A 27,828-nucleotide genomic window follows, 5' to 3' on the forward strand; every position below is an offset into this window, starting at 1 on the left:
GATGGAGGTGTGGGGAGATGGAGGTGGTGGGGCCACGATGGAGGTGTGGGGCCAGGATGGAGGTGTGGGGAGATGGAGGTGTGGGGCCAGGATGGAGGTGTGGGGAGATGGAGGTGTGGGGCCAGGATGGAGGTGTGGGGAGATGGAGGTGTTGGGGCCAGGATGGAGGTGTGGGGCCAGGACGGAGGTGTGGGGAGATGGAGGTGTGGGGCCAGGATGGAGGTGTGGGGCCAGGATGGAGGTGTGGGGAGATGGAGGTGTGGGGAGATGGAGGTGGTGGGGCCAGGATGGAGGTGTGGGGCCAGGATGGAGGTGTGGGGAGATGGAGGTGTGGGGCCAGGATGGAGGTGTGGGGAGATGGAGGTGTGGGGCCAGGATGGAGGTGTGGGGCCAGGATGGAGGTGTGGGGAGATGGAGGTGTTGGGGCCAGGATGGAGGTGTGGGGCCAGGATGGAGGTGTGGGGAGATGGAAGTGTTGGGGCCAGGATGGAGGTGTGGGGCCAGGATGGAGGTGTGGGGCCAGGATGGAGGTGTGGGACCAGGATGGAGGTGTGGGGCCAGGATGGAGGTGTGGGGCCAGGATGGAGGTGTGGGGCCAGGATGGAGGTGTTAGGCCAGGATGGAGGTGTGGGGAGATGGAGGTGTGGGACCAGGATGGATGTGTGGGGCCAGGATGGAGGTGTGGGGCCAGGATGGAGGTGTGGGGAGATGGAGGTGTGGGACCAGGATGGAGGTGTGGGGAGATGGAGGTGTGGGGCCAGGATGGAGGTGTGGGGCCAGGATGGAGGTGTGGGGAGATGGAGGTGTGGGGCCAGGATGGAGGTGTGGCGAGATGGAGGTGTTGGGGCCAGGATGGAGTAGTGGGGAAATGGAGGTGTGGGGCCAGGATGGAGGTGTGGGGCCAGGATGGAGGTGTGGGGAGATGGAGGTGTGGGGCCAGGATGGAGGTGTGGGGCCAGGATGGAGTTGTAGGGCCAGGATGGAGGTGTAGGGCCAGGATGGAGGTGTGGGGCCAGGATGGAGGTGTGGGGCCAGGATGGAGGTGTGGGGCCAGGATGGAGGTGTGGGGAGATGGAGGTGTTGGGGCCAGGATGGAGGTGTGGGGCCAGGATGGAGGTGTTAGGCCAGTATGGAGGTGTGGGGCCAGGATGCAGGTGTGGGGCCAGGATGGAGGTGTTAGGCCAGGATGGAGGTGTGGGGAGATGGAGGTGTGGGGCCAGGATGGATGTGTGGGGCCAGGATGGAGGTGTGGGGCCATGATGGAGGTGTGGGGCCAGGATGGAGGTGTGGGGAGATGGAGGAGTGGGGCCAGGATGGAGGTGTGGGGAGATGGAGGTGTGGGGCCAGGATGCAGGTGTGGGGCCAGGATGGAGGTGTGGGGAGATGGAGGTGTGGAGAGATGGAGGTGTGGGGCCAGGATGGAGGTGTGGGGCCAGGATGGAGGTGTGGGGCCAGAATGGAGGTGTTGGGCCAGGATGGAGGTGTGGGGCCAGGATGGAGGTGTGGGGCCAGAATGGAGGTGTTGGGAGATATCTATCTGTGATCTATTGTGTTACCCAGAACCACTCAGCTCCCCATATCTACAGTACTGTTACCCAGAACCACTGAGCTCCCCATATCTACAGTACTGTTACCCAGAACCACTGAGTTCCCCACATCTACAGTACTGTTACCCAGAACCACTGAGTTCCCCATATCTACAGTACTGTTACCCAGAACCACTGAGCTCCCCATATCTACAGTACTGTTACCCAGAACCACTGACCTCCCCATATCTACAGTACTGTTACCCAGAACCACTGAGCTCCCCATATCTACAGTACTGTTACCCAGAACCACTGAGCTCTCCATATCTACAGTACTGTTACCCAGAACCACTGAGCTCCCCATTTCTACAGTACTGTTACCCAGAACAACTGAGTTCCCCATATCCACAGTACTGTTACCCAGATCCACTCAGCTCCCCATATCTACAGTACTGTTACCCAGAACCACTGAGCTCCCCATATCTACAGTACTGTTACCCAGAACCACTGAGCTCCCCATATCTACAGTACTGTTACCCAGAACCACTCAGCTCCCCATATCCACAGTACTGTTACCCAGGACAGGATAAAAGCAGGCTTATTATGGGGTTGTCCACAGACACAGTCTCCCATTGTCATTCTGCACCACAGTAATCTGCTCTGGTAAAGATTACCAGCAGCCACCAGGGGCCCCGGTCTGATCTGCAATCTGGAGCTGCAATCCGGATTCTCAGCCGCTGTGACCTCTGGATTGCACATGGACTGGGACAAAAAACCTTTGTTTGTGAAGGAGTGGTGTTTGTGTGTCTGTGTGTGTGTCTGTGTGAGTGTGTGACCGTTAGCTCAACACACACCCCTGAATTAGCAGGCTGTCTCTCCTGTTTAATTGCGGTGAATTGGGCTTGGCGGGAGTCCGGCCCAGTGCTTAGTCTAAGCCGATTGTCGGTGCCCACTGTGTTTTGATAGAGGGGTAGAGGAGAGGGTACAGTCCCTATGGCAGATGGTGCTACCGTGGAGGGGGGTGGATAGGGTAGAGAGAGAGGGAGGGTGGATAGGGTAGCGGGAGGGGGTGGGTGGATAGAGTAGGAGAGGAGAGGAGAGGAGAGGAGAGGGAGAGGGAGATGGAGAGGAGAGGAGAGGAGAGGAGAGGAGAGGAGAGGAGAGGAGAGGAGAGGAGAGGAGAGGAGAGGAGGACACAGTTAGACAGATATTACCATATTTAGCCCAGGCATTACTGTCCAAAGAACAGACAAAATGAGAGGTTGATTTTATTTTCCTGTAACAGCACCTAGCAAGGTCGCCCTGCAGCTATCCTGTCTTCTGGAAGGCTTCTGTCTGCCACTGGAAACACTTCAGTTCAGGTAGGAAATCGCTTTCCCCTGAGAGCTACTGTAGGGGAACAACTCAGACTGTACCCTGAGAGCTACTGTAGCGGGACAACTCAGACTGTACCCTGAGAGCTACTGTAGGGGGACAACTCAGACTGTACCCTGAGAGCTACTGTAGGGGGACAACTCAGACTGTACCCTGAGAGCTACTGTAGGGGGACAACTCAGACTTTACCCTGAGAGCTACTGTAGGGGGACAACTCAGACTGTACCCTGAGAGCTACTGTAGGGGGACAACTCAGACTGTACCCTGAGAGCTACTGTAGGGGAACAACTCAGACTGTACCCTGAGAGCTACTGTAGGGGGACAACTCAGACTGTACCCTGATAGCTACTGTAGGGGGACAACTCAGACTGTACCCTGAGAGCTACTGTAGGGGGACAACTCAGACTTTACCCTGAGAGCTACTGTAGGGGGACAACTCAGACTGTACCCTGAGAGCTACTGTAGGGGGACAACTCAGACTGTACCCTGAGAGCTACTGTAGGGGGACAACTCAGACTGTACCCTGAGAGCTACTGTAGGGGGACAACTCAGACTGTACCCTGAGAGCTACTGTAGGGGGACAGCTCAGACTTTACCCTGAGAGCTACTGTAGGGGGACAACTCAGACTGTACCCTGAGAGCTACTGTAGGGGGACAACTCAGACTGTACCCTGAGAGCTACTGTAGGGGGACAACTCAGACTGTACCCTGAGAGCTACTGTAGGGGGACAACTCAGACTGTACCCTGAGAGCTACTGTAGGGGGACAGCTCAGACTTTACCCTGAGAGCTACTGTAGGGGGACAACTCAGACTGTGTCCCAAATGGCACCCTATTGGCCCATGTCAACATTAGTTCACTATATAGGAAAGAGGGTGCCATTTGGGACAAACCACAGTGTTAGCATGCTAGCCAGCCATCCTGCTGACTGTTCTGGTCTGGGGCCTATGAAGTATGAGGGCCTCAAGTGCCTCTGGTCCCTGAAGCTGACCAACCGTGTGGCATGCCTGCTGAGGCATGTTGGGTTTAGATAGGGACACTCAGACAATGCATCTATCTAGGGTAGGGTTGAACCATTTCAGTTTTTCCAGAAATCCCTGGTTGAAGATTCCAGGTTTCCTGCTTATTCCCTCTTGATTCTAGAAGTCTTCCAAAGCAGGATTTAGGAAAACAAACGTGACATTTTGTGAAATTTACCAGAATTTTGCAGCTCTAGTCTAGGTGTACTAAAGTAATACAGAGATATACATCTACTTCAACAGAACAATGTTTATATTATGTAATAAACGGGTTCTTATTCAGGGTTAGGTTACATTGTTATTGATAGGTTACATTGTTATTGATAGGTTACATTGTTATTGATAGGTTACATTGTTATTGATAGGTTACATTGTTCCTGATAGGTTACATTGTTATTGATAGGTTACATTGTTATTGATAGGTTACATTGTTCCTGATAGGTTACATTGTTATTGATAGGTTACATTGTTATTGATAGGTTACATTGTTATTGATAGGTTACATTGTTATTGATAGGTTACATTGTTCCTGATAGGTTACATTGTTCCTGATATGTTACATTGTTCCTGATAGGTTACATTGTTATTGATAGGTTACATTGTTCCTGATAGGTTACATTGTTCCTGATAGGTTACATTGTTATTGATAGGTTACATTGTTATTGATAGGTTACATTGTTATTGATAGGTTACATTGTTATTGATAGGTTACATTGTTATTGATAGGTTACATTGTTCCTGATAGGTTATGTTGTTATTGATAGGTTACATTGTTCCTGATAGGTTACATTGTTATTGATAGGTTACATTGTTATTGATAGGTTACATTGTTATTGATAGGTTACATTGTTATTGATAGGTTACATTGTTCCTGATAGGTTATGTTGTTATTGATAGGTTACATTGTTATTGATAGGTTACATTGTTCCTGATATGTTACATTGTTATTGATAGGTTACATTGTTATTGATAGGTTACATTGTTCCTGATAGGTTATGTTGTTATTGATAGGTTACATTGTTATTGATAGGTTACATTGTTCCTGATATGTTACATTGTTATTGATAGGTTACATTGTTCCTGATATGTTACATTGTTATTGATAGGTTACATTGTTATTGATAGGTTACATTGTTATTGATAGGTTACATTGTTATTGATAGGTTACATTGTTATTGATAGGTTACATTGTTATTGATAGGTTACATTGTTCCTGATAGGTTATGTTGTTATTGATAGGTTACATTGTTATTGATAGGTTACATTGTTCCTGATATGTTACATTGTTATTGATAGGTTACATTGTTATTGATAGGTTACATTGTTCCTGATAGGTTACATTGTTCCTGATAGGTTACATTGTTATTGATAGGTTACATTGTTCCTGATAGGTTACATTGTTATTGATAGGTTACATTGTTCCTGATAGGTTACATTGTTATTGATAGGTTACATTGTTATTGATAGGTTACATTGTTCCTGATAGGTTACATTGTTATTGATAGGTTACATTGTTATTGATAGGTTACATTGTTATTGATAGGTTACATTGTTATTGATAGGTTACATTGTTATTGATAGGTTACATTGTTATTGATAGGTTACATTGTTATTGATAGGTTACATTGTTATTGATAGGTTACATTGTTATTGATAGGTTACATTGTTCCTGATAGGTTATGTTGTTATTGATAGGTTACATTGTTATTGATAGGTTACATTGTTATTGATAGGTTACATTGTTCCTGATAGGTTACATTGTTCCTGATAGGTTACATTGTTATTGATAAGTTACATTGTTATTGATAGGTTACATTGTTATTGATAGGTTACATTGTTCCTGATAGGTTACATTGTTATTGATAGGTTACATTGTTATTGATAGGTTACATTGTTATTGATAGGTTACATTGTTCCTGATAGGTTACATTGTTATTGATAGGTTACATTGTTATTGATAGGTTACATTGTTATTGATAGGTTACATTGTTCCTGATAGGTTACATTGTTATTGATAGGTTACATTGTTATTGATAGGTTACATTGTTATTGATAGGTTACATTGTTATTGATAGGTTACATTGTTCCTGATAGGTTACATTGTTATTGATAGGTTACATTGTTATTGATAGGTTACATTGTTAATGATAGGTTACATTGTTATTGATAGGTTACATTGTTATTGATAGGTTATGTTGTTAATGATAGGTTACATTGTTGTTTTTATGCACCTTGGATGTTTTTCAGTAGCTTGTAAAAACCTTATCTTGTGAGATTAGTCACACTGTGTCTATTATGGAGTGTGGTACCACAAGGTACAGTAAGAACTAGCATACTGTGTGGGGTGTGGCAAGGTAAGGTGAGGTAAGGTAAGGTAAGGTAAGGTGAGGTAAGGGGAGGTAAGGTAAGGTGAGGTAAGGGGAGGTAAGGTAAGGTGAGGTAAGGTGAGGTAAGGTAAGGTAAGGTAAGGGGAGGTAAGGTAAGGTGAGGTAAGGTGAGGTAAGGGGAGGTAAGGTAAGGTGAGGTAAGGTGAGGTAAGGTAAGGTAAGGTAAGGGGAGGTAAGGTGAGGTAAGGTGAGGTAAGGTAAGGTGAGGTAAGGTGAGGTAAGGTGAGGTAAGGTAAGGTGAGGTAAGGTAAGGGGAGGTAAGGTAAGGTGAGGTAAGGTAAGGTGAGGTAAGGTGAGGTAAGGTAAGGTAAGGTAAGGGGAGGTAAGGTAAGGTGAGGTAAGGTGAGGTAAGGTAAGGTGAGGTAAGGTGAGGTAAGGTAAGAAGAGACTGGCTTTCAAGACGCTTTCGAGCCCTTATTCATTTTAAACAGCTCGTCTATTGTGTTAGTATAAAGCTCTGGAAGTCATCTATTGTCCCAACTGCTGCTTGAAATCCCCACAGCGACCTTCCACATGTCTTCCCTATGGCAATGGAAACTAGTTCAAGCATGTTTTTTTTATTTTTTACATTTTTTTTATGGCATGAAATCTAATTTAAAGCAAACCAATTTGTCAGACGTCTGAATTGAATAACAGCGTTTACCAGAAGCCCATCTGTTCACAAGAGAGACAGAGTGTTGCGTTGACAGAATACATCTTGTTTATTTCCCCTTCAAACTATGGGAGGATGAATTCATGTTTTAACCAAATGGGATTAAAGGCTTTGCTACAATATAATTGTAAGCTTCCCATCGTTTTTGGTTGGAGTGACACCGGAACGACACACAGTAATGCTTTTGAAAATATACATTCACAGAATGTCAAAATGAATGCTTCAGAGAACACAATCCCGAAGAAAAAACAAATGTACTGTACCAGCCCTCTAGTTAAAGAAACCATGTCAGAAACCACAACAAGCATTGGTTAGGGATCGCTGGAAATGCATGTGGGCTGCTGAAGATACAGGAAGAGAGACATGGTTTGACACATGTTGCTGTCTGTTAGATAATGTAGTTTATGCCCATATTGTTGTCTGTTAGATAATGTAGTTTGTGACCATATTGTTGTCTGCTGGATAATGTAGTTTATGGCCATGTTGCTGTCTGTTAGATAATGTAGTTTATGGCCATATTGCTGTCTGCTGAATAATGTAGTTTATAGCCATATTGCTGTGACATTGTCTGGCTGGAGGGTTATGGGCTGTAGGGTGTCTGGCTGTAGGGTTATGGGCTGTAGGGTGTCTGGCTGTAGGGTTATGGGCCGTGACATTGTCTGGCTGTAGGGTTATGGGCCGTGACATTGTCTGGCTGTAGGGTTATGGGCCGTGACATTGTCTGGCTGGGGTTATGGGCCGTGACATTGTCTGGCTGGAGGGTTATGGGCCGTGACATTGTCTGGCTGGAGGGTTATGGGCCGTGACATTGTCTGGCTGGAGGGTTATGGGCCGTGACATTGTCTGGCTGGAGGGTTATGGGCCGTGACATTGTCTGGCTGGAGGGTTATGGGCCGTGACATTGTCTGGCTGTAGAGTTATGGGCCGTGACATTGTCTGGCTGGGGTTATGGGCCGTGACATTGTCTGGCTGGAGGGTTATGGGCCGTGACATTGTCTGGCTGGAGGGTTATGGGCCGTGACATTGTCTGGCTGGAGGGTTATGGGCCGTGACATTGTCTGGCTGGAGGGTTATGGGCCCTGACATTGTCTGGCTGGAGGGTTATTCGATGCGTTTCTCTGGGCGTTTCTCTGGGCTAAAGTAGTAAAGGCCAAATTCAATATTTTATCAAAAGAATGGTCCAAAGGACATCCAGCGAATTTGACACAACTGTGGGAAGAGTTGATTCAAAATTTCGACACCTTGTAGAGTCCATGCCCTGACGAATTGAGGCTGGGGCGGTGGGGGGGGGGGGTGCAACTCAATAGTATACACAGTGTACACAATCCATGTCTCAAAAAAATCCTTCTTTATTAACCTGTCTCCTCCCCTTCATCTACACTGATTGAAGTGGATTTAACAAGTGACATCAATAAGGGATCATAGATCTCACCTGGATTCACCTGGTCGGTTTATGTCAGGTTCTTAATGTTTTGTATATTCAATGTAGATGGTTTATTATCCTTGGAAAAGCTCCAGATTTCTCCTAAAACATTTTTTTTAGGCCCTTACAGATTGGCTAGTTATTGGGTACGGGCTAGGTAGGTAGCCCTGAGGTAGGTAGCCCTGAGGTAGGTAGCCCTGAGGTAGGTAGCCCTGAGGTAGGTAGCCCTGAGGCCCAATCCGGTATTCCAAAAACAACAAAGTAGTCCTTCCGCCACAAACGGATGTACCAATTCCCAGATTGCCACTTTGATGCTTTTCTAGAAGAAAATCACCCTGGAAGATGGCAGGAAGTAATTATAGCAGTAGACTGTCTCACACATAGCAATATTCTGTCTCACACGTTCCACTTCACCCTGAGGCCATGATATGGCTTCGACACAGAGTCAGCTCTACAAGGGATGTGTGATAGAATGATCAGGAAGAGATGTAGCTGTAGGGAAGCTAGTTTAGCGTCACTAGCTACTAGCCTTCCCATCCTGACACCCAAAGTACTGTTTTCCCTGGTCCAGAAATGGATCGCACGGTCAGCAACATCCCAAAGACCAGTGCTGTTCTGCCCCAGAGATTGATTAACACAGGGGTACACTGGTAGCTCTGGTCCCGGGTGTTATGTGCGTCTTGCTGATCCAGCACCAGCATCAGCAAGCCTCACTTAACGCCTTGGACAAGAGCTAGTGTATTGAGTTTATCAGCGTTGATATAACACTGAGTTTCTTCATGTTAGCGTCGGTGAGTTTATTAGCGTTAACCTCAGCGTTGATATAACACTGAGTTTCTTCATGTTAGCTTGAGTGAGTTTATTAGCGTTAGCCTCAGCGTTGATATAACACTGAGTTTCTTCATGTTAGCGTCAGTGAGTTTATTAGCGTTAGCCTCAGCGTTGATATAACACTGAGTTTCTTCATGTTAGCGTCAGTGAGTTTATTAGCGTTAGCCTCAGCGTTGATATAACACTGAGTTTCTTCATGTTAGCGTCAGTGAGTTTATTAGCGTTAGCCTCAGCGTTGATATAACACTGAGTTTCTTCATGTTAGCGTCAGTGAGTTTATTAGCGTTAGCCTCAGCGTTGATATAACACTGAGTTTCTTCATGTTAGCGTCAGTGAGTTTATTAGCGTTAGCCTCAGCGTTGATATAACACTGAGTTTCTTCATGTTAGCGTTAGTGAGTTTATTAGCGTTAGCCTCAGCGTTGATATAACACTGAGTTTCTTCATGTTAGCGTCAGTGAGTTTATTAGCGTTAGCCTCAGCGTTGATATAACACTGAGTTTCTTCATGTTAGCGTCAGTGAGTTTATTAGCGTTAGCCTCAGCATTGATATAACACTGAGTTTCTTCATGTTAGCGTCAGTGAGTTCATTAGCGGTAGCAGCAGAGGTGTCATCAGCCATGGTTCTCCTATGAACCAGTGTCCATTATTCAGTGAATTAACACCATCTCTTCTGCTACACAGCTGCAGTTATTATCAGCAAGCAGAGTTTTCTCTCTCTCTCTCTCTCTCTCTCTCTCTCTCTCTCTCTCTCTCTCTCTCTCTTCTCTCTCTCTCTCTCTCTCTCTCTCTCTCTCTCTCTCTCTCTCTCTCTTCTCTCTCTCTCTCTCTCTCTCTCTCTCTCTCTCTCTCTCTCTATCTCTCTCTGTCTCTCTTTCTCTCTCACAGTGACATGATTAGAATAGTTGGTTGGTTATTAAAGCCGTTCACAGTTAAGATAGATAACTATTCCAACGATTTGCAGTTTACATCGGTGTTCTGATGACTCAATCCTGAAGGCATATCCATGACCATACAACACGCCTAGAACATTTAACAACAACAACAACAACAACAACAAAGGGGTTGTTCGGCTGTCCACATGAGGTTAACCCTTTTGTTTCCAGGAAGACATTTTTGGGGTTCCAGGTAGAACCCTTTGTGGAGAAGGTTCTACCTGGAACCCAAAATAGTTCTACCTGGAACCCAAAAGGGTTTCTACCTGGAACCCAAAATAGTTCTACCTGGAACCCAAAAGAGTTCTACCTGGAACTCAAAAGAGTTCTAACTGGAACCCAAAAGAGTTCTACCTGGAACCCAAAATAGTTCTACCTGGAACCCAAAAGGGTTTCTACCTGGAACCCAAAATAGTTCTACCTGGAACCCAAAAGAGTTTTACCTGGAACCCAAAAGAGTTCTAACTGGAACCCAAAAGAGTTCTACCTGGAACCCAAAAGAGTTCTACCTGGAACCCAAAAGAGTTCTAACTGGAACCCAAAAGAGTTTAACCTGGAACCCAAAATATGTCTTTGTGTTTTGTATACTCAGTGTATGTTTCTGTAGTATTGGGAAAGCATGTGAGAGTGAACAGTCTGATGTTGCTTAGCGATACACCGGGCTAAAAACTGAAATCTCTGTTACTGTCAGACACGTAAACCTCTCTTCGGCTTTGCTCTATGAGAGAAAGAGCTTGCTGTGTTTTTAGCTTGAAGAGTGGTCTTGATTGCCAGTCATTTACTCTTGCCCAGATTATACAACCCCCCCCCCCCACCCCCCCAAAAAGTAACAGGAAAACAGTTCAATTCTGTGTCTTTGTGCTCTTTTCCAACTCCATTGCTCATAGTGAAGCTAAACATGAATAGTTGGCACGACAGCACCAACAGACCGGCCCTCAAGGCTAGTTTATAAAAGACTAAATCAAATACAAAAAGTCCACTGGACGACGCTAAGAAGGCATTGTGAAGCTGTAATCACAAACACACTGGGAATATTGTATGCGTCCCAAAGGGAACCCTATTCCCTATATAGTGCACTACTTTCAACCCAAAATGGCACCCTATTCCCTATATAGTGCACTACTTTTAACCCAAAATGGCACCCTATTCCCTATATAGTGCACTACTTTTAACCCAAAATGGCACCCTATTCCCTATATAGTGCACTACTTTTAACCCAAAATGGCACCCTATTCCCTATATAGTGCACTACTTTTAACCCAAAATGGCACCCTATTCCCTATAAAGTGCACTACTTTCAACCCAAAATGGCACCCTATTCCCTATATAGTGCACTACTTTTAACCCAAAATGGCACCCTATTCCCTATATAGTGCACTACTTTTAACCCAAAATGGCACCCTATTCCCTATATAGTGCACTACTTTTAACCCAAAATGGCACCCTATTCCCTATAGAGTACACTACTCTTGGCCAGAGTCCTACGGGTGCCTTTTCGGATACAGCCATTGTGAAACACTAAAACAGTGCCACGGTTAAGAGGTTGTATTCCCTTTTCTCATTGTTCTCATCCATCAGCCGGACCATAATTCATTTATACCAAATCCCTTCCTTACTCATTCCAAGGGGGAAAAACAGCCTGGTTCTGTATCTATCACAGCATTGTACTCAAGGCAGAGGTGCCAGATCCGGAGACCAGGGACTTTCTTTCTGTGAAAAGCAGAAGAGCGTTTCCAAATGGCAAAGATTAGGATCTCATGACCACATCCTGGCACTTTGTCTCGGCTGCACCCCAGCTGGTTCTCCACAGGCTCCTTCACAATGGCTCCTGCCCAACCTGTGTGTGTGTGTATGTGTGTGTGTGTGTGTGTGTGTGTGTGTGTGTGTGTGTGTGTGTGTGTGTGTGTGTGTGTGTGCGTGTGTGTGTGTGCGTGTGTGTGTGTGTGTGTGTGTGTGTGTGTGTGTGTGTGTGTGTGTGTGTGTGTGTGTGTGTGTGTGTGTGTAGACACCACCTGGCTGTCAATCAGACCTCTGACTCCCGCCTTGCTCTGGGGCGCGGTAACTACGTGTCATGTCAGTCTACATAGAGCTGTCATTAACGTCAACAACGTGATGACATAACTCAATTAATGCATCACTTCCTTGGCGTGCTTAACTTCACATTCCCCGCTAAAACTGAGTCACACCCGATGATCACACATCCTTGGTAATACTTCTGCTGTTCTGTTCCATCGTCAACAACAACAACAACAAACAGCGATAATCCCAAAACAGGACCTATTTACCCGAGGACCTCACCTCATTGAACAAAGTGGCGTAGCTGGCACCTGCTGCTCTCTCTGAGGGGGAATCATCATCATCATCATCATCATCATTCTGTCTGCTCTGCTCTGTCAGCTCCACCCATTCTGTCTGCTCTGCTCTGTCAGCTCCATCCATTCTGTCTGCTCTGCCAGCTCCATCCATTCTGTCTGCTCTGCCAGCTACATCCACTGAGGGGCTGTATTAATGAGAGAGAGGGGAGTGTAGGAATGTCTATATTTTAAATAAATCACAAGAGGCACTGTTCAAGGGGAAGTTAGTTGCACAACTAATGAGAAGGCGCTGAGATATGCGTTGTAGACTACATCCCAATGGGCTCCCTATTCCCTTTATAGTGCACTACTTTTGACAATGGCCCATAAGGTTGGTCAAAAGTAGTGCACTATATAGGGAATAGGGTACCATTCTTGTCGGGGTCGTGATGAATAATAGTTGTTTATGGTATCAAAGCATTTTCCCTCATTGACAAGATGTGATTTTTCTCTCCTCTGAAATGTGTGTACTTTAATTAGGATGATGAACAAGATGTGATTTTTCTCTCCTCTGAAATGTGTGTACTTTAACTAGGATGAAGAACAAGATGTGTTGGGTTGTTAATCCCATAAAAGGGGAAGACTAAGCTCTCATTCCTGGTTGGTTGGTGAAAGTTGGTTCTGTGCCCATATTTAGAGGTCCTGTTCAGGGCTCTGTGCCCATATTTAGAGGTCCTGTTCAGGGCTTAGTGAGTCATCGATTGTTCTTTTTTTAAATTTAGCTAGGCAAGTCAGTTAAGAACGAATTCTTATTTACAATGAAGGCCTACCCTGGCCAAACCCTCCCCTACCCGGATGATGCTGGGCCAATTGTGCACCGCCCTATGGGACTCCCGATCACGCCAGTTGTGATACAGCCCAGGATCGAACCCGGGCCTGTCGTGACGCCTCAAGCACTGCGTTGCTGTGCCTTAGACCGCTGTGCCAATCAGGATCGCAACTCAGGATTGTGTCTCAATAGTTATAATTTGCTTCATTTCTTGGTGTCCGTCCTTTCCTTCAGGATCACAGATCTACCTACACTTAACAGGTAAAAGAAACACGATGTCCACTTCATGCTAATATCAGTGGTTTAGGGTGGATTTTTCCTTTAAAACCTCTTAAGGATCTCTACAGGTCGGTGTCCCTCCCTCGGGACGGTTGAGCTAATGTGATTAGCATGAGGTGGTAAGTAACAAGAACATTTCCCAGGACATAGACATATCTGATATGGGCAGAAAGATTAAATTATTATTAATCTAACTGCACTGTCCAATTTACAGTAGCTATTACAGTGAAATAATACAATACTATTGTTTGAGGAGAGTGCACAGTTATTAACTTGAAAAGCTTTTAGTAAACAAATTAGTCACATTTGGGCAGTCTTGATACAACATGTTGAACAGAAATGCAATGGTTCTTTGGATCAGTCTAAAACTTTGCTCATATACTGCTGCCATCTAGTGGTCAAAATCTAAATTGCACCTGGGCTGGAATAATACATTATGGCCTTTCTAATGTAATGTGTTATATTCTCCTACATTCATATCACATTTCCACAAACTGCAAAGTGTTTGCTTTCAAATGGTACCAGGAATATGCATATCCTTGCTTCAGGTCTTCAACTACAGGCAGTTAGATTTGGGGGAGGGAAAAATTGGGGGGAAAAGGGGGAGGATCCTTAATTAACTCACCTCATCTACCACCAGTGTGTCCGTCCACCATTTTAGAGTACAATTTACATTTTAATTCTCACCACACAATAGCTACCACACCTGTAATAACAATCATCAATATTTGACATTTAGCAGACGCTTTTATCCAAAGCAACTTACAGTGATGGCCGCATACATTTTACCTATGGGTGTCGTCAACGGGAATCAAACCCACGACTTTTGGCATTGCAAGCATCTGAAAACGGTGCACAGAAGGCATCTTTACATTCTCTGTGTTGGGGGGGGGGGGGGGGGGGGGGGGGGGGGGGGGGGGGGGGGGGGGGGGGGGGGGGGGGGGGGGGGGGGGGGGGGGGGGGGGGGGGGGGGGGGGGGGGGGGGGGGGGGGGGGGGGGGGTCATGCTGTCACTTCCTCCCATTCTCTCATGACTCCCCCCATCCGTTCTCAGCCTCTATAAGAGCTCCTCTGAATACCTTTTCACACCGCTCTCCTGGGGATGCATTGTCACAGAGGCTATTTTCATCTCCCTCCCTCCCTCCACCTCCCTCCATCTCCCTCCCTCCACCTCCCTCCACCTCCCTCCACCTCCCTCCATCTCCCTCCCTCCACCTCCCTCCCTCCGTCTCCCTCCCTCCACCTCCCTCCCTCCACCTCCCTCCGTCTCCCTCCCTCCACCTCCCTCCACCTCCCTCCATCTCCCTCCCTCCACCTCCCTCCGTCTCCCTCCCTCCACCTCCCTCCACCTCCCTCCATCTCCCTCCCTCCATCTCCCTCCCTCCACCTCCCTCCACCTCCCTCCCTCCACCTCCCTCCATCTCCCTCCCTCCACCTCCCTCCGTCTCCATCCACCTCCCTCTCTCCCTCCACCTCCCTCCCTCCACCTCCCTCCATCTCCCTCCCTCCACCTCCCTCCACCTCCCACCCTCCACCTCCCTCCATCTCCCTCCCTCCACCTCCCTCCGTCTCCCTCCCTCCCTCCCTCCACCTCCCTCCATCTCCCTCCCTCCACCTCCCTCCGTCTCTATCCACCTCCCTCCCTCCACCTCCCTCCATCCACCTCCCTCCACCTCCCTCCATCTCCCTCCCTCCACCTCCCTCCATCTCTATCCACCTCCCTCCCTCCCTCCACCTCCCTCCACCTCCCTCCGTCTCCCTCCGTCTCCCTCCATCTCCCTCCATCTCCCTCCCTCCGTCTCCCTCCACCTCCCTCCAACTCCCTCCACCTCCCTCCCTCCACCTCCCTCCACCTCCCTCCATCCACCTCCCTCCACCTCCCTCCACCTCCCTCCCTCCACCTCCCTCCATCTCCCTCCCTCCACCTCCCTCCGTCTCCATCCACCTCCCTCTCTCCCTCCACCTCCCTCCCTCCCTCCCTCCACCTCCCTCCACCTCCCTCCATCTCCCTCCCTCCACCTCCCTCCGTCTCCATCCACCTCCCACCCTCCACCTCCCTCCATCTCCCTCCCTCCACCTCCCTCCCTCCACCTCCCTCCGTCTCCCTCCCTCCACCTCCCTCCACCTCCCTCCACCTCCCTCCATCTCCCTCCCTCCACCTTCCTCCGTCTCCCTCCCTCCACCTCCCTCCCTCCACCTCCCTCCGTCTCCCTCCCTCCACCTCCCTCCGTCTCCCTCCCTCCACCTCCCTCCACCTCCCTCCATCTCCCTCCCTCCACCTCCCTCCGTCTCCCTCCCTCCACCTCCCTCCATCTCCCTCCCTCCATCTCCCTCCCTCCACCTCCCTCCACCTCCCTCCCTCCACCTCCCTCCATCTCCCTCCCTCCACCTCCCTCCGTCTCCATCCACCTCCCTCTCTCCCTCCACCTCCCTCCCTCCACCTCCCTCCATCTCCCTCCCTCCACCTCCCTCCGTCTCCATCCACCTCCCACCCTCCACCTCCCTCCATCTCCCTCCCTCCACCTCCCTCCGTCTCCCTCCCTCCCTCCCTCCACCTCCCTCCATCTCCCTCCCTCCACCTCCCTCCGTCTCTATCCACCTCCCTCCCTCCACCTCCCTCCATCCACCTCCCTCCACCTCCCTCCATCTCCCTCCCTCCACCTCCCTCCATCTCTATCCACCTCCCTCCCTCCCTCCACCTCCCTCCACCTCCCTCCGTCTCCCTCCGTCTCCCTCCATCTCCCTCCATCTCCCTCCCTCCGTCTCCCTCCACCTCCCTCCAACTCCCTCCACCTCCCTCCCTCCACCTCCCTCCACCTCCCTCCATCTCCCTCCCTCCACCTCCCTCCACCTCCCTCCCTCCACCTCCCTCCATCTCCCTCCCTCCACCTCCCTCCGTCTCCATCCACCTCCCTCTCTCCCTCCACCTCCCTCCCTCCCTCCCTCCCTCCACCTCCCTCCACCTCCCTCCATCTCCCTCCCTCCACCTCCCTCCGTCTCCATCCACCTCCCACCCTCCACCTCCCTCCATCTCCCTCCCTCCACCTCCCTCCGTCTCCCTCCCTCCCTCCCTCCACCTCCCTCCATCTCCCTCCCTCCACCTCCCTCCGTCTCTATCCACCTCCCTCCCTCCACCTCCCTCCATCCACCTCCCTCCACCTCCCTCCATCTCCCTCCCTCCCTCCACCTCCCTCCACCTCCCTCCATCTCCCTCCGTCTCCCTCCGTCTCCCTCCACCTCCCTCCAACTCCCTCCACCTCCCTCCCTCTACCTCCCTCCACCTCCCTCCGTCTCCCTCCACCTCCCTCCCTCCACCTCCCTCCATCTCCCTCCGTCTCCCTCCACCTCCCTCCGTCTCCCTCCGTCTCCCTCCACCTCCCTCCGTCTCCCTCCACCTCCCTCCACCTCCCTCCGTCTCCCTCCACCTCCCTCCCTCCCTCCACCTCCCTCCACCTCCCTCCGTCTCCCTCCACCTCCCTCCGTCTCCAACTGAATGCTTTCAACCAAAATATGTCTTCCACATTTAACCCAACCCTTCTTCATCCACATGGATTGAAGTGGATTTAACAGGTGACCCCCATTGTAAAAGAGAGAACTTCGTCATCGCTTTTTTTGTTATACAGAAATATCAAAACATGTTGAAAAGCAGCTGTTTTGTTCAAATTACATGTAACCGGGTCCAGAATCCAGACAAAAAGTTCAGAATTCCCACCTAGGGAAATAAATTCTACGAGAAGAGCCCTGTGGCTTCAGGCTATTTGGTGTGGAATAGTGGGAAATAGCAGGGGCCCGGTATCCAAGTAGGCTACATGTGTGTGGAAAACATTTAAATCAGATGTAATATATTTACCTTGTTTAATATAGTCCATTTCTAACACCACTTTATAGTCTGTTTCTTTGTGTTGTTGGTCTTGGCTAGCTTAATGTTCGGCTTGGTAGCTAGCTAGCTAGCACACACATGGCTAAGGTTAGCGCCGTCATGAAAAGCAGCATGAGGTAAGCACTACAAGATTACTTTTTAGTGTCAACACTCGGGAGCAGTCAACGTTGAAAAGTCATCTTCAGACATGTTGTACTTTTCTAAAATACAGTTTTGCAATTGACTAAAACAAGCCGACAACAAGAATATTTTGTTTGAAAAAGGTTCTTGCTGTGAGCCAATAAACAAGGTAATAATGGGTTGTCTTCCCCACAGGTGGGCAGGGCCCACAACGTTCTATTTAATACCGACTGGGACTATGTCAGGGCAAAGAAATGGATGACTAGGAGGGGAAGGTAGGAATCAGGCGCAGAGAGCAGAGGGTTCACGGAGAAATGCGCTTTATTCCGGCACAAAATGGGCATGCCCAAAACACAGACCAACCCAAAACACAGGGCGGAAAACACTGACCAACCCAAAACACTGACCAACCCAAAACACAGACCAACCCAAAACACTGACCAACCCAAAACACAGACCAACCCAAAACACTGACCAACCCAAAACACTGACAAACCCAAAACACAGGGCTGAAAACACTGACCAACCCAAAACACAGGGCGGAAAACACTGACCAACCCAAAACACAGGGAGGAAAACACTGACCAACCCAAAACACAGGGAGGAAAACACTGACCAACCCAAAACACAGGGCCCAAAACACAGACCAACCCAAAACACAGGGCGGAAATCACAGACCGACCCAAAACACAGGGCAGAAAACAATGACCAACCCAAAACACTGACCAACTCAAAACACAGGGCAGAAAACAATGACCAACCCAAAACACTGACCAACTCAAAACACAGGGCGGAAAACACAGACCAACCCAAAACACAGACCAACCCAAAAACACAGGGCGGAAAACACAGACCAACCCAAAACACAGGGCGGAAAACACTGACCAACCCAAAACACAGGGAGGAAAACACAGACCAACCCAAAACACAGACCAACCCAAAACACAGACCAACCCAAAACACAGACCAACCCAAAACACAGGGTGGAAAACACTGACCAACACAAAACACAGGGCGGAAAACACTGACCAACCCAAAACACAGACCAACCCAAAACACAGACCAACCCAAAACACAGACCAACCCAAAACACAGACCAAACAAAACCACAGGGAGGAAAACACTCACCAACCTAAAATACAGGGCGGAAATCACAGACCAACCCAAAACACAGGGAGGAAAACACTGACCAACCCAAAACACAGGGAGGAAAACACTGACCAACCCAAAACACAGGGCGGAAAACACTGACCAACCCAAAACACAGGGCGGAAAACACTGACCAACCCAAAACACAGGGCGGAAAACACTGACCAACCCAAAACACAGGGCGGAAAACACTGACCAACCCAAAACACAGGGCGGAAAACACTGACCAACCCAAAACACTGACCAACCCAAAACACAGGGCGGAAAACACTGACCAACCCAAAACACAGGGAGGAAAACACTGACCAACCCAAAACACAGACCAACCCAAAACACAGACCACCCCAAAACACAGACCAACCCAAAACACTGACTAACCCAAAACACAGACCAACCCAAAACACTGACCAACCCAAAACACTGACCAACCCAAAACACAGACCAACCCAAAACACAGACCAACCCAAAACACTGACCAACCCAAAACACTGACCAACCCAAAACACAGACCAACCCAAAACACTGACTAACCCAAAACACAGACCAACCCAAAACACTGACCAACCCAAAACACAGACCAACCCAAAACACTGACCAACCCAAAACACAGGGAGGAAAACACTGACCAACCCAAAACACAGGGCGGAAAACACTGACCGACCCAAAACACAGGGAGGAAATCACAGACCAACCCAAAACACAGGGCGGAAAACACTTACCAACCCAAAACACAGGGCGGAAATCACAGACCAACCCAAAACACAGGGCGGAAAACACTGACCAACCCAAAACACAGGGCAGAAAACACTGACCAACCCAAAACACAGGGAGGAAAACACTGACCAACCCAAAACACAGGGCGGAAAACGCAGACCAACCCAAAACACAGACCAACCCAAAACACAGACCAACCCAAAACACAGACCAACCCAAAACACAGACCAACCCAAAACACAGGGCGGAAAACACAGACCAACCCAAAACACAGGGCGGAAAACACAGACCAACCCAAAACACAGGGCGGAAAACACAGACCAACCCAAAACACAGGGCGGAAAACACAGACCAACCCAAAACACAGACCAACCCAAAACACAGGGTGAAAAATACTCACCAACCCAAAACACAGGGCGGAAATCACAGACCAACCCAAAACACAGGGAGGAAAACACTGACCAACCCAAAACACAGGGCGGAAAACACTGACCAACCCAAAACACAGGGCGGAAAACACAGACCAACCCAAAACACAGACCAACCCAAAACACTGACCAACCCAAAACACAGACCAACCCAAAACACTGACCAACCCAAAACACAGACCAACCCAAAACACAGACCAACCCAAAACACAGACCAACCCAAAACACAGACCAACCCAAAAACACAGGGCGGAAAACACTGACCAAACCAAAACACAGGGTAACACGGTCCAGAGCACAATAACACCTCCGATACAAGTGAGCCAACTTCGGCTTGAGTCGTGACACACGGCCACATTTATCCTTCTTTTTTTAAAGGGCCGTTCTATTTCTTTCTGTTTCTGTTACAAGAAGACGATAGACATTGATTGACTCCTCAAACCTGCTGCACCTTCTCAATTAATAAACATCTAATCGTAATGAAGTTGTTTTTTTGTTATTACTCTACGTATAGGGTTTCTTAAACTATGGGTTGGGACCCAAAGTGAGTCCTGGGCATGTGAGAGGTTGATCACGAGTTATGAGAATAAACCAAGACTCTTCCTAGATCTGGCCGCCCGGCCAAACTGAGCAATCGGGAGAGAAGGGCCTTGGTCAGGGAGGTGACCAATAACCAGATGGTCACTCTGACAGAGCTCTAGAGTTCCTCCGTGGAGATGGGAGAACCTTCTCTGCAGCATTCCACTAATCAGGCCTTTATGGTAGTGGCCAGACGGAAGCCACTCCTCAGTATAAGGCACATGACAGCCCGCTTGGTTTGCCAAAAGGCACCTAAACTCTCAGACCATGAGTAACAAGATTCTCTGTTCTGATGGAACCAAGATTGAACTCTTTGGCCTGAATGCCAAGCGTCACATCTGGAGGAAACCTGGTACCATCCCTACGGTGAAGCATGGTGGTGGCAGCATCATGCTATGGGGATGTTTTTCAGCGGCAGAGACTGGGAGACTAGTCAGGATCGAGGCAAAAATGAAGAGAGAAAAGTACAGAGAGATCCTTGATGAAAACCTGCTCCAGAGCACTCACTACCTCAGACTGGGGCGAACGTTCACCTTCCAACAGGACAACAACTCTAAGCACAAAGCCAAGACAACGCAAGAGTGGCTTTGGGACAAGTCTCTGAATGTCCTTGAGTGGCCCAGCCAGAGCCCGGACTTGAACCCGATCGAACATCTCTGGAGAGACCTGAAAATAGCTGTGCAGCAACGCTCCCCATCCAACCTGACAGAGCTTGAGAGGATCTGCAGAGAAGAATGGGAGAAACTCCCCAAATACAGATGTGCCAAGCTTGTAGCATCATACCCAAGAAGACTCGAGGCTGTAATCACTGCCAAAGGTGCTGTCACACCCTGATCTGTTTCACCTGTCTTGTGATTGTTTTGGGTTGGTCTGTGTTTTGGGTTGGTCTGTGTTTTGGGTTGGTCAGTGTTTTCCTCCCTGTGTTTTGGGTTGGTTGTGGTTTATATTTCCTTGTGTTTCCTGTCTCTCTGTGCCAGTTCGTCTTTTATGTTTTTCAAGTCAACCAGCGTTTTTTCCCATAATCCTGCGTCGATTCTCTTTTGCTAGTCCTCCCAGTTTTGACCCTTGCCTGTTTTCTGAACTCTGCACCCGCCTGCCTGACCATTCTGCCTGCCCCTGACCTCGAGCCTGTTTGCCACTCTGTACCTCCTGGACTCTGAACTGGTTTTGACCTTTTGACCTGTCCACGACCTTTCTCTTGCCTAACCCCCTTTTGGGATTGTTTAATAAATAAATTAATAAATATCAAGACTCAAACCATCTGCCTCCCGTGTCTGCATCTGGGTCTCCTTACAGGTGCTTCAACAAAGTACTGAGTAAGGATTCTGAATACTAATGTAAATGTCATAGTTTAGAATAAAGGCTGTAGAGTATCAAAATGTGGAAAAATTCAAGGGGTCTGATTACTTTCCGAATGCACTGTATAATAACATACTATTTCTTCTTACCTCGGGTTGTTGGAGGACGATTTGGCTCAAGGGAGGACGGTCAGTTTCTCATCTGGGTCTCAGGCAGAAAAAGCTTAAGAACCCCTGCTCAGGCCGCTCTAGTGAAATAAGAAGGGACAGTCCCTTTCTTTAAGCCACTTGTGTAATAACACAATTCCACTTGTACAATATCCTGTTGAAGAACACAAAAAATGCTCTCTTGCATTTTCTTTCTCTCTCTCTCTCCCTTTCTCTCTCTCTCTCTCTCTCTCTCTCTCTCCCTCTCTCCCTCTCTCCCTCTCTCTCTCTCCCTCTGTCTCTGTCTCTGTCTCTGTCTCTGTCTCTCCCTCTCCCTCTCCCTCTCTCTCTCTCTCCCTTTCTCTCTCTCTCTCCCTTTCTCTCTCTCTCTCTCTCTCTCTCTCTCCCTCTCTCCCTCTCTCCCTCTCTCTCTCTCCCTCTGTCTCTGTCTCTGTCTCTGTCTCTGTCTCTCCCTCTCTCTCTCTCTCCCTTTCTCTCTCTCTCTCTCTCTCTCTCTCTCTCTCTCTCTCTCCCCCCCTCTCTCTCAAAGAAAGTTAGATCTCCACTATGCACAGAGAAAGAGAAGTATGGGATGTGTGATGTTCTAGTGTATATTGAATGTTATAATGTTATAATGTTATGTGTATAAATGGACATAATGTGACTAGGTTCCAGTACTGATTACTGCTTGATCCTGCTCCTAGCAGGATCATTATTGGAGGTGGCAGAACTGTGCTGATAGCAGTTCCCAAAACAAAGAAGAAAACAACCTGCCAGAACGATGACTGCTGCTGGCATGACTGCCCACGCTTCGCTTTGTTGTGAGAGTCAGACTTACTGGTACTCTAAAAATAAAATAATCCTGGACTGGAGGGGTTGGCATCAAACTGACAGGCCCCGAAAGACCTGTCCAGGGATACGTCCTAAATGGCATCCTATTCCCTTCTAAAAGTGCACTACTTTTGACCAAAGCCCCCCATAGTGAATAGGGTGCACTACTTTTGACCAAAGCCCCCCATAGGGAATAGGGTGCACTACTTTTGACCAAAGCCCCCCATAGGGAATAGCGTGCACTACTTTTGACCAAAGCCCCCCGTAGGGAATAGGGTGCACTACTTTTGACCAAAGCCCCCCGTAGGGAATAGGGTGCACTACTTTTGACCAAAGCCCCCCGTAGGGAATAGGGTGCACTACTTTTGACCAAAGCCCCCCCATAGGGAATAGGGTGCACTACTTTTGACCAAAGCTCCCCATAGGGAATAGGGTGCACTACTTTTGACCAAAGCCCCCCATAGGGAATAGGGTGCACTACTTTTGACCAAAGCCCCCCATAGGGAATAGGGTGCACTACTTTTGACCAAAGCCCTGCACTATATAGGGAATAGGGTGCCATTTGGGATGCAACCCTGGGGTGCATTCCTCAAAGAAGTACACAAAACTGATCTTTTGGAGGGAACAGGTAGTGTGCAGCAACATTCTCCTTAACACAAGTGTCCTATTCCGTGTCCTAGTCCCTATAATATAGTGCACTACTTTTTTTTACCAGGGCTCATAGAAATGAGTGTTGGTTTCTAGAAACAGTACTAGTAGCTTTCAGGACGAGGGTTTGCTTGTGAACACAGAATGACTGTACTCAGGTCAGTTAGTGGGGTAAATTGGGGTTTGCTTGTGAACACAGAATGACTGTACTCAGGTCAGTTAGTGGGGTAAATTTGGGTTTGCTTGTGAACACAGAATGACTGTACTCAGGTCAGTTAGTGGGGTAAATTGGGGTTTGCTTTTGAACACAGAATGACTGTACTCAGGTCAGTTAGTGGGGTAAATTGGGGTTTGCGTGTGAACACAGAATGACTGTACTCAGGTCAGTTAGTGGGGTAAATTGGGGTTTGCTTGTGAACACAGAATGACTGTACTCAGGTCAGTTAGTGGGGTAAATTGGGGTTTCCTGGGGCTCTGTTCACAAACACATACAGACCCCACATGGCCCCAGGACAGCAACACAATTAGACACAACCAAATCAGAGAAAACTAAAACACAATTACTTGACACATTGGAAAGAATTAACAAAAAAACAGAGCAAACCAGAGCAAACCTATCTGGCCCAAAACAGAGGGTACACAGTGGCAAAATACCTGACCACTGTGACTGACCCAAACTTAAGAAAATCCTTGACTATGTACAGACTCCTTGAGCATAGCCTTGCTGTTAAGAGAGGCCACCATAGGCAGACCTGGCTCTCAAGAGAAGACAGGCTGTGTGCACACTGCCCACAGAATGAGGTGGAAACTGAGCTGCACTTCATGACCTCCTGCCAAATGTATGACCATATGAGTGACACACATTTCCCTCAGATTACACACATCCACAAAGAATTCGAAAACAAATCAAATTATGATAAACTCCCATATCTATTGGGTGAAATACCACAGTGTGCCGTCACAGCAGCAAGATGTGTGACCTGTTGCCACATGAAAAGGGCAACCAGTGAAGAGATATATAACCCATATTTATGTTTATTTATTTTCCACACCATTTTGCACACCATTAGAACACTGTATATAGCCATAATATGACATTTGAAATGTCTCTATTCCTTTGAAACTTGAGTGTAATGTTTACAGTTAATTTCTGATTATTTACTTAACTTTTGTTTATTATCGGTTTCACTTGCTTTGGCAATGAAAACATGTTTCCACAGGCCAACAACGCCCTTGGAATTGAATTGAATTGAACTGAAAGAGAGAGAGAGAGAGAGAGAGAGAATGAAAGAGAGAGAGAGAGAATGAGAGAGCGAGAGAGAGAGAGAATGAAAGAGAGAGAGAGAGAGAGAGAGAGAGAATGAAAGAGAGAGAGAGAGAGAGAATGAAAGAGAGAGAGAGAGAGAGAGAGAGAGAGAGAGAGAGAATGAAAGAGAGAGAGAGAGAGAGAGAGAGAGAGAGCGCGAGAGAGAGAGAGAGAGAGAGAGAGAATGAGAGAGAGAGAGAGATAATGAAAGAGGGAGAGATAATGAAAGAGAGAGAATGAAAGAGACAGAGAGAGAGACAGAGAGAGAAAGAGAGAGAGAGACACAGTTGAATTAAAACTCTCGATAAAACACCCAGGGGATGCCAGCAACTCTCCATCCGAGGAGGTTGGTGGCAGCACCTTATTTGAAGGACAGGCTCGGGGGTAATGGCTGGAGCGGAATCAGTGAAATGGCATTAAGGTTTTCTTGGTTTTCTTATGTGTGATGCCATTCCATTAGCTCCGTTCCGGACATTATTATTGAGCCGTCCTCCCTTCAGCAGCCTCCACTGCTCTCCATCTACCATGTTCCAGACCCGCACAAAGTCAGCAGTCACATACATACAGCAGTATAACAGCATATTTATTGGACTTTAGTGTTCTGTCTGTCTACTGTATTTATAGCCTCGTTTTTCAGATAGAGAGCAACAAAACCTCATGTACAACTGGAGACCGAAACCTGGCAAAACATCAAACAACTCGGTTGAGGTTTAGCCTGTAATATAGTGTGATTGATTACTCATTGAATTCACTTGATTAAAATGTCATAATATACTAAAACTCAAAATGATCTTAAATTATCTTGTGTGAACATGCAAATTAACATTATTTTTCCAGGAACATCTGTAGCCTATAATTAGACTGACAACGTTGTGGTTGTGGACTCAAATCATTTGATGAGTAAATCAATTATTACATTTGTATTTATCTAAATAAAATGTACTGTTATATTTATAATACTCCGATATTTTTGCAGTGAGCTGTCGCACCAATATTTCAAATGGAGTCCACTGTCTCTTTAAGAGCGTGGGTACATTCTCACCCCACCCTTCAAATCCTTTAACCAATCATCTACCATGACACATTATGAATCGTCTTCTGCGGGTGGTCCAATCGCAAACCGGCTTGCAATTGCAGGCCACCAAGGGCATATTCATTACATCCATTCTGTTGCAAAACGTTTCTAAAACGGAAGCAAATGGAAGGAAACGGGGCGGGACCTACCTGAGGTTATCCAATAGAAACTTTCGGTTTCGTAGCGAAACGCAACTGTTTGGACTAATGATTACACCAGACTCTAGTAAAGTAAGGGTGACGCGTTTGCAGCGATACAATTGAAAAGAAAGCAGTAACAAGTAATCTTGTGTGTCGGATCAGTGGAACAACAAGGGAAAAAATTGAACGGATGGAATTTACGAGTAACGGTGTTCAACTATGAGATAAGCAGCTTGATCATCTCTCTCCCGCGCTGGATCCTCTACATTTAGGTGGGTGTTTTATATTTTATCAAAGGAAAGAAGATTGCGACAGTGGAGACATGTTCCTCTCTTTCTTCTCCCTTTGCTCTTCTCTTCCAGCATCAGCGCCGCTAACCGCGACTGTCTACTTAGTAGGCTACCAATCACTGCACATTCTGAGCAGAACTAATTCGGAAGTATTTTTTTTACAATGTCGTTTTTTTTATTTTTTATAGCTCAGATCTATCTATAATTCGTCATTCTTTGACATGCGCTGACAGCTTTGCATCACTGTAGAAACGTTTTAGCACGTGCCGTCCGGTGTGTGAAGGCTGAACGTGTATCACGTCTTGGCATAACAATAAACATGATCTGTCAAGCCCATGTCAAATAGACAACTACGTTGATCGAGGGTTTTGTCTCCGTATTGGAAGTAACGTGTTTTTAACCAGAACATTTTACGTAGCCTATAAATAATGCGTGAATCTTCAAAACAATGGTAACTGTTGGTGTGTGCACAACTAAACAGCAAACATTGCTAATAATAATGATGATGATGATTTTGGGGGGGGGGGGGGGGCTCCACCTATGTATCTGTAGCGGAGGGTTGTGTAAACGGAACACTGACATAGGTTCCGCAGGTAAAATCACGTCGTTCGTTTTTTATTTTTTTTTACCTTGGATATGTCCACATCAGATGATATTGTGTATGTAGACTATTGATGTGTAATCCTTACTGGTCAGCATTGCACAGGATGTATGTTTCACGGAATTATGCAGACGTGATAATGTGTTAAACTGTTCCAAGGGATGCCTCCTACACTTGACCTTCAAGGCCTAAATGGAGCCTAATTGCTTAAGACCTATCTTTTTGAACCCCGGTAAGTAGTTCTACCTCTGCTGATTGCTGATCGCAAAACATCGGTCTGCAGTAACCATAACTGAAGGAATGGGCTTAACATCAATGCGTTTGTGTGTTTCCATTGCAGGACATTCCTACAGCTGTTGACAAAACTTCTCATTTCTCTGTGTCATGTTGAAAATAAATGTGGATGCCAGATATTTTGGTGTCCTCCAGTTCACTCTCTACTAGCAATAGCCCAAAGACCAAGAAGGGAGGATGATCGAATAGCTATTTGTGTGGTTATTATAGAATAAATATGATTCATATTACAACATGTTTTGAACCTGTGTTTGTTATAGCGATGGAAACTCTTGGTAGAAAGTGGTTGATTTATTTGTTTCATAGACTGAGTAGACTCTTTTTCTATGGTGTGTTTATTTATATTCTGGTGACATGGTACCCCACGCAGCCCGTACCCCACGCAGCCCGTACCCCACGCAGCCCGTACCCCACGCAGACGGTACCCCACGCAGACGGTACCCCACGCAGCCCGTACCCCACGCAGCCCGTACCCCACGCAGCCCGTACCCCACACTACTTTAGATCATTTGAATGTGTTTGTCAAAATACACTTGAATGGATTTCTGCCAATATGTAGCTAAATACCACAGAGATCCTCTTTACATGTAACCTTACAGTCCTATTGATCAAACAACCCATACAAAGGTAGGCTCTTTCCCTATATGCACATGATCAACAACTAATGCCAGAGCAATGTTAACTAAAATTGAAAGGAAGGATCATTTTTAGATAAACACTCTCAAACTTTTTCAGCTAGTTGGTCCATCAAAATGGGGCGGCAGGTAGCCTAGTGGTTAGAG

At 47.3% G+C, this 27,828-nt stretch overlaps 2 protein-coding genes across 4 annotated transcripts in view; both read left to right on the forward strand.

The window, feature by feature from the left end:
• The first annotated feature begins 17 nt into the window (after positions 1-17).
• Positions 18-27,550, forward strand: LOC118944687 (glycine-rich cell wall structural protein 1.8-like). The gene is made up of 2 exons (XM_036965043.1): positions 18-1,500; positions 27,417-27,550. The coding sequence occupies exons 1-2, from the start codon at positions 18-20 to the stop codon at positions 27,548-27,550; spliced, it is 1,617 nt and encodes a 538-aa protein (XP_036820938.1).
• Positions 2,756-27,828, forward strand: part of LOC110508082 (protein-tyrosine sulfotransferase 1) — a 100,327-nt gene continuing 75,254 nt past the window's right edge. Inside the window, exon 1 of one of the 3 annotated variants that reach the window (XM_036965665.1) lies at positions 2,756-2,887. The gene's annotated coding sequence lies outside the window, so the exon portion shown is untranslated. Of the gene's footprint in view, positions 2,888-25,950; positions 26,134-27,828 lie in introns of those variants that run through there. The other 2 variants (XM_036965664.1, XM_036965666.1) reach the window with 2 other exon arrangements.

The sequence above is a fragment of the Oncorhynchus mykiss genome, chromosome 27, assembly GCF_013265735.2.
Source record: "Oncorhynchus mykiss isolate Arlee chromosome 27, USDA_OmykA_1.1, whole genome shotgun sequence".
NCBI classification, from domain to species: Eukaryota; Metazoa; Chordata; class Actinopteri; order Salmoniformes; family Salmonidae; genus Oncorhynchus; species Oncorhynchus mykiss.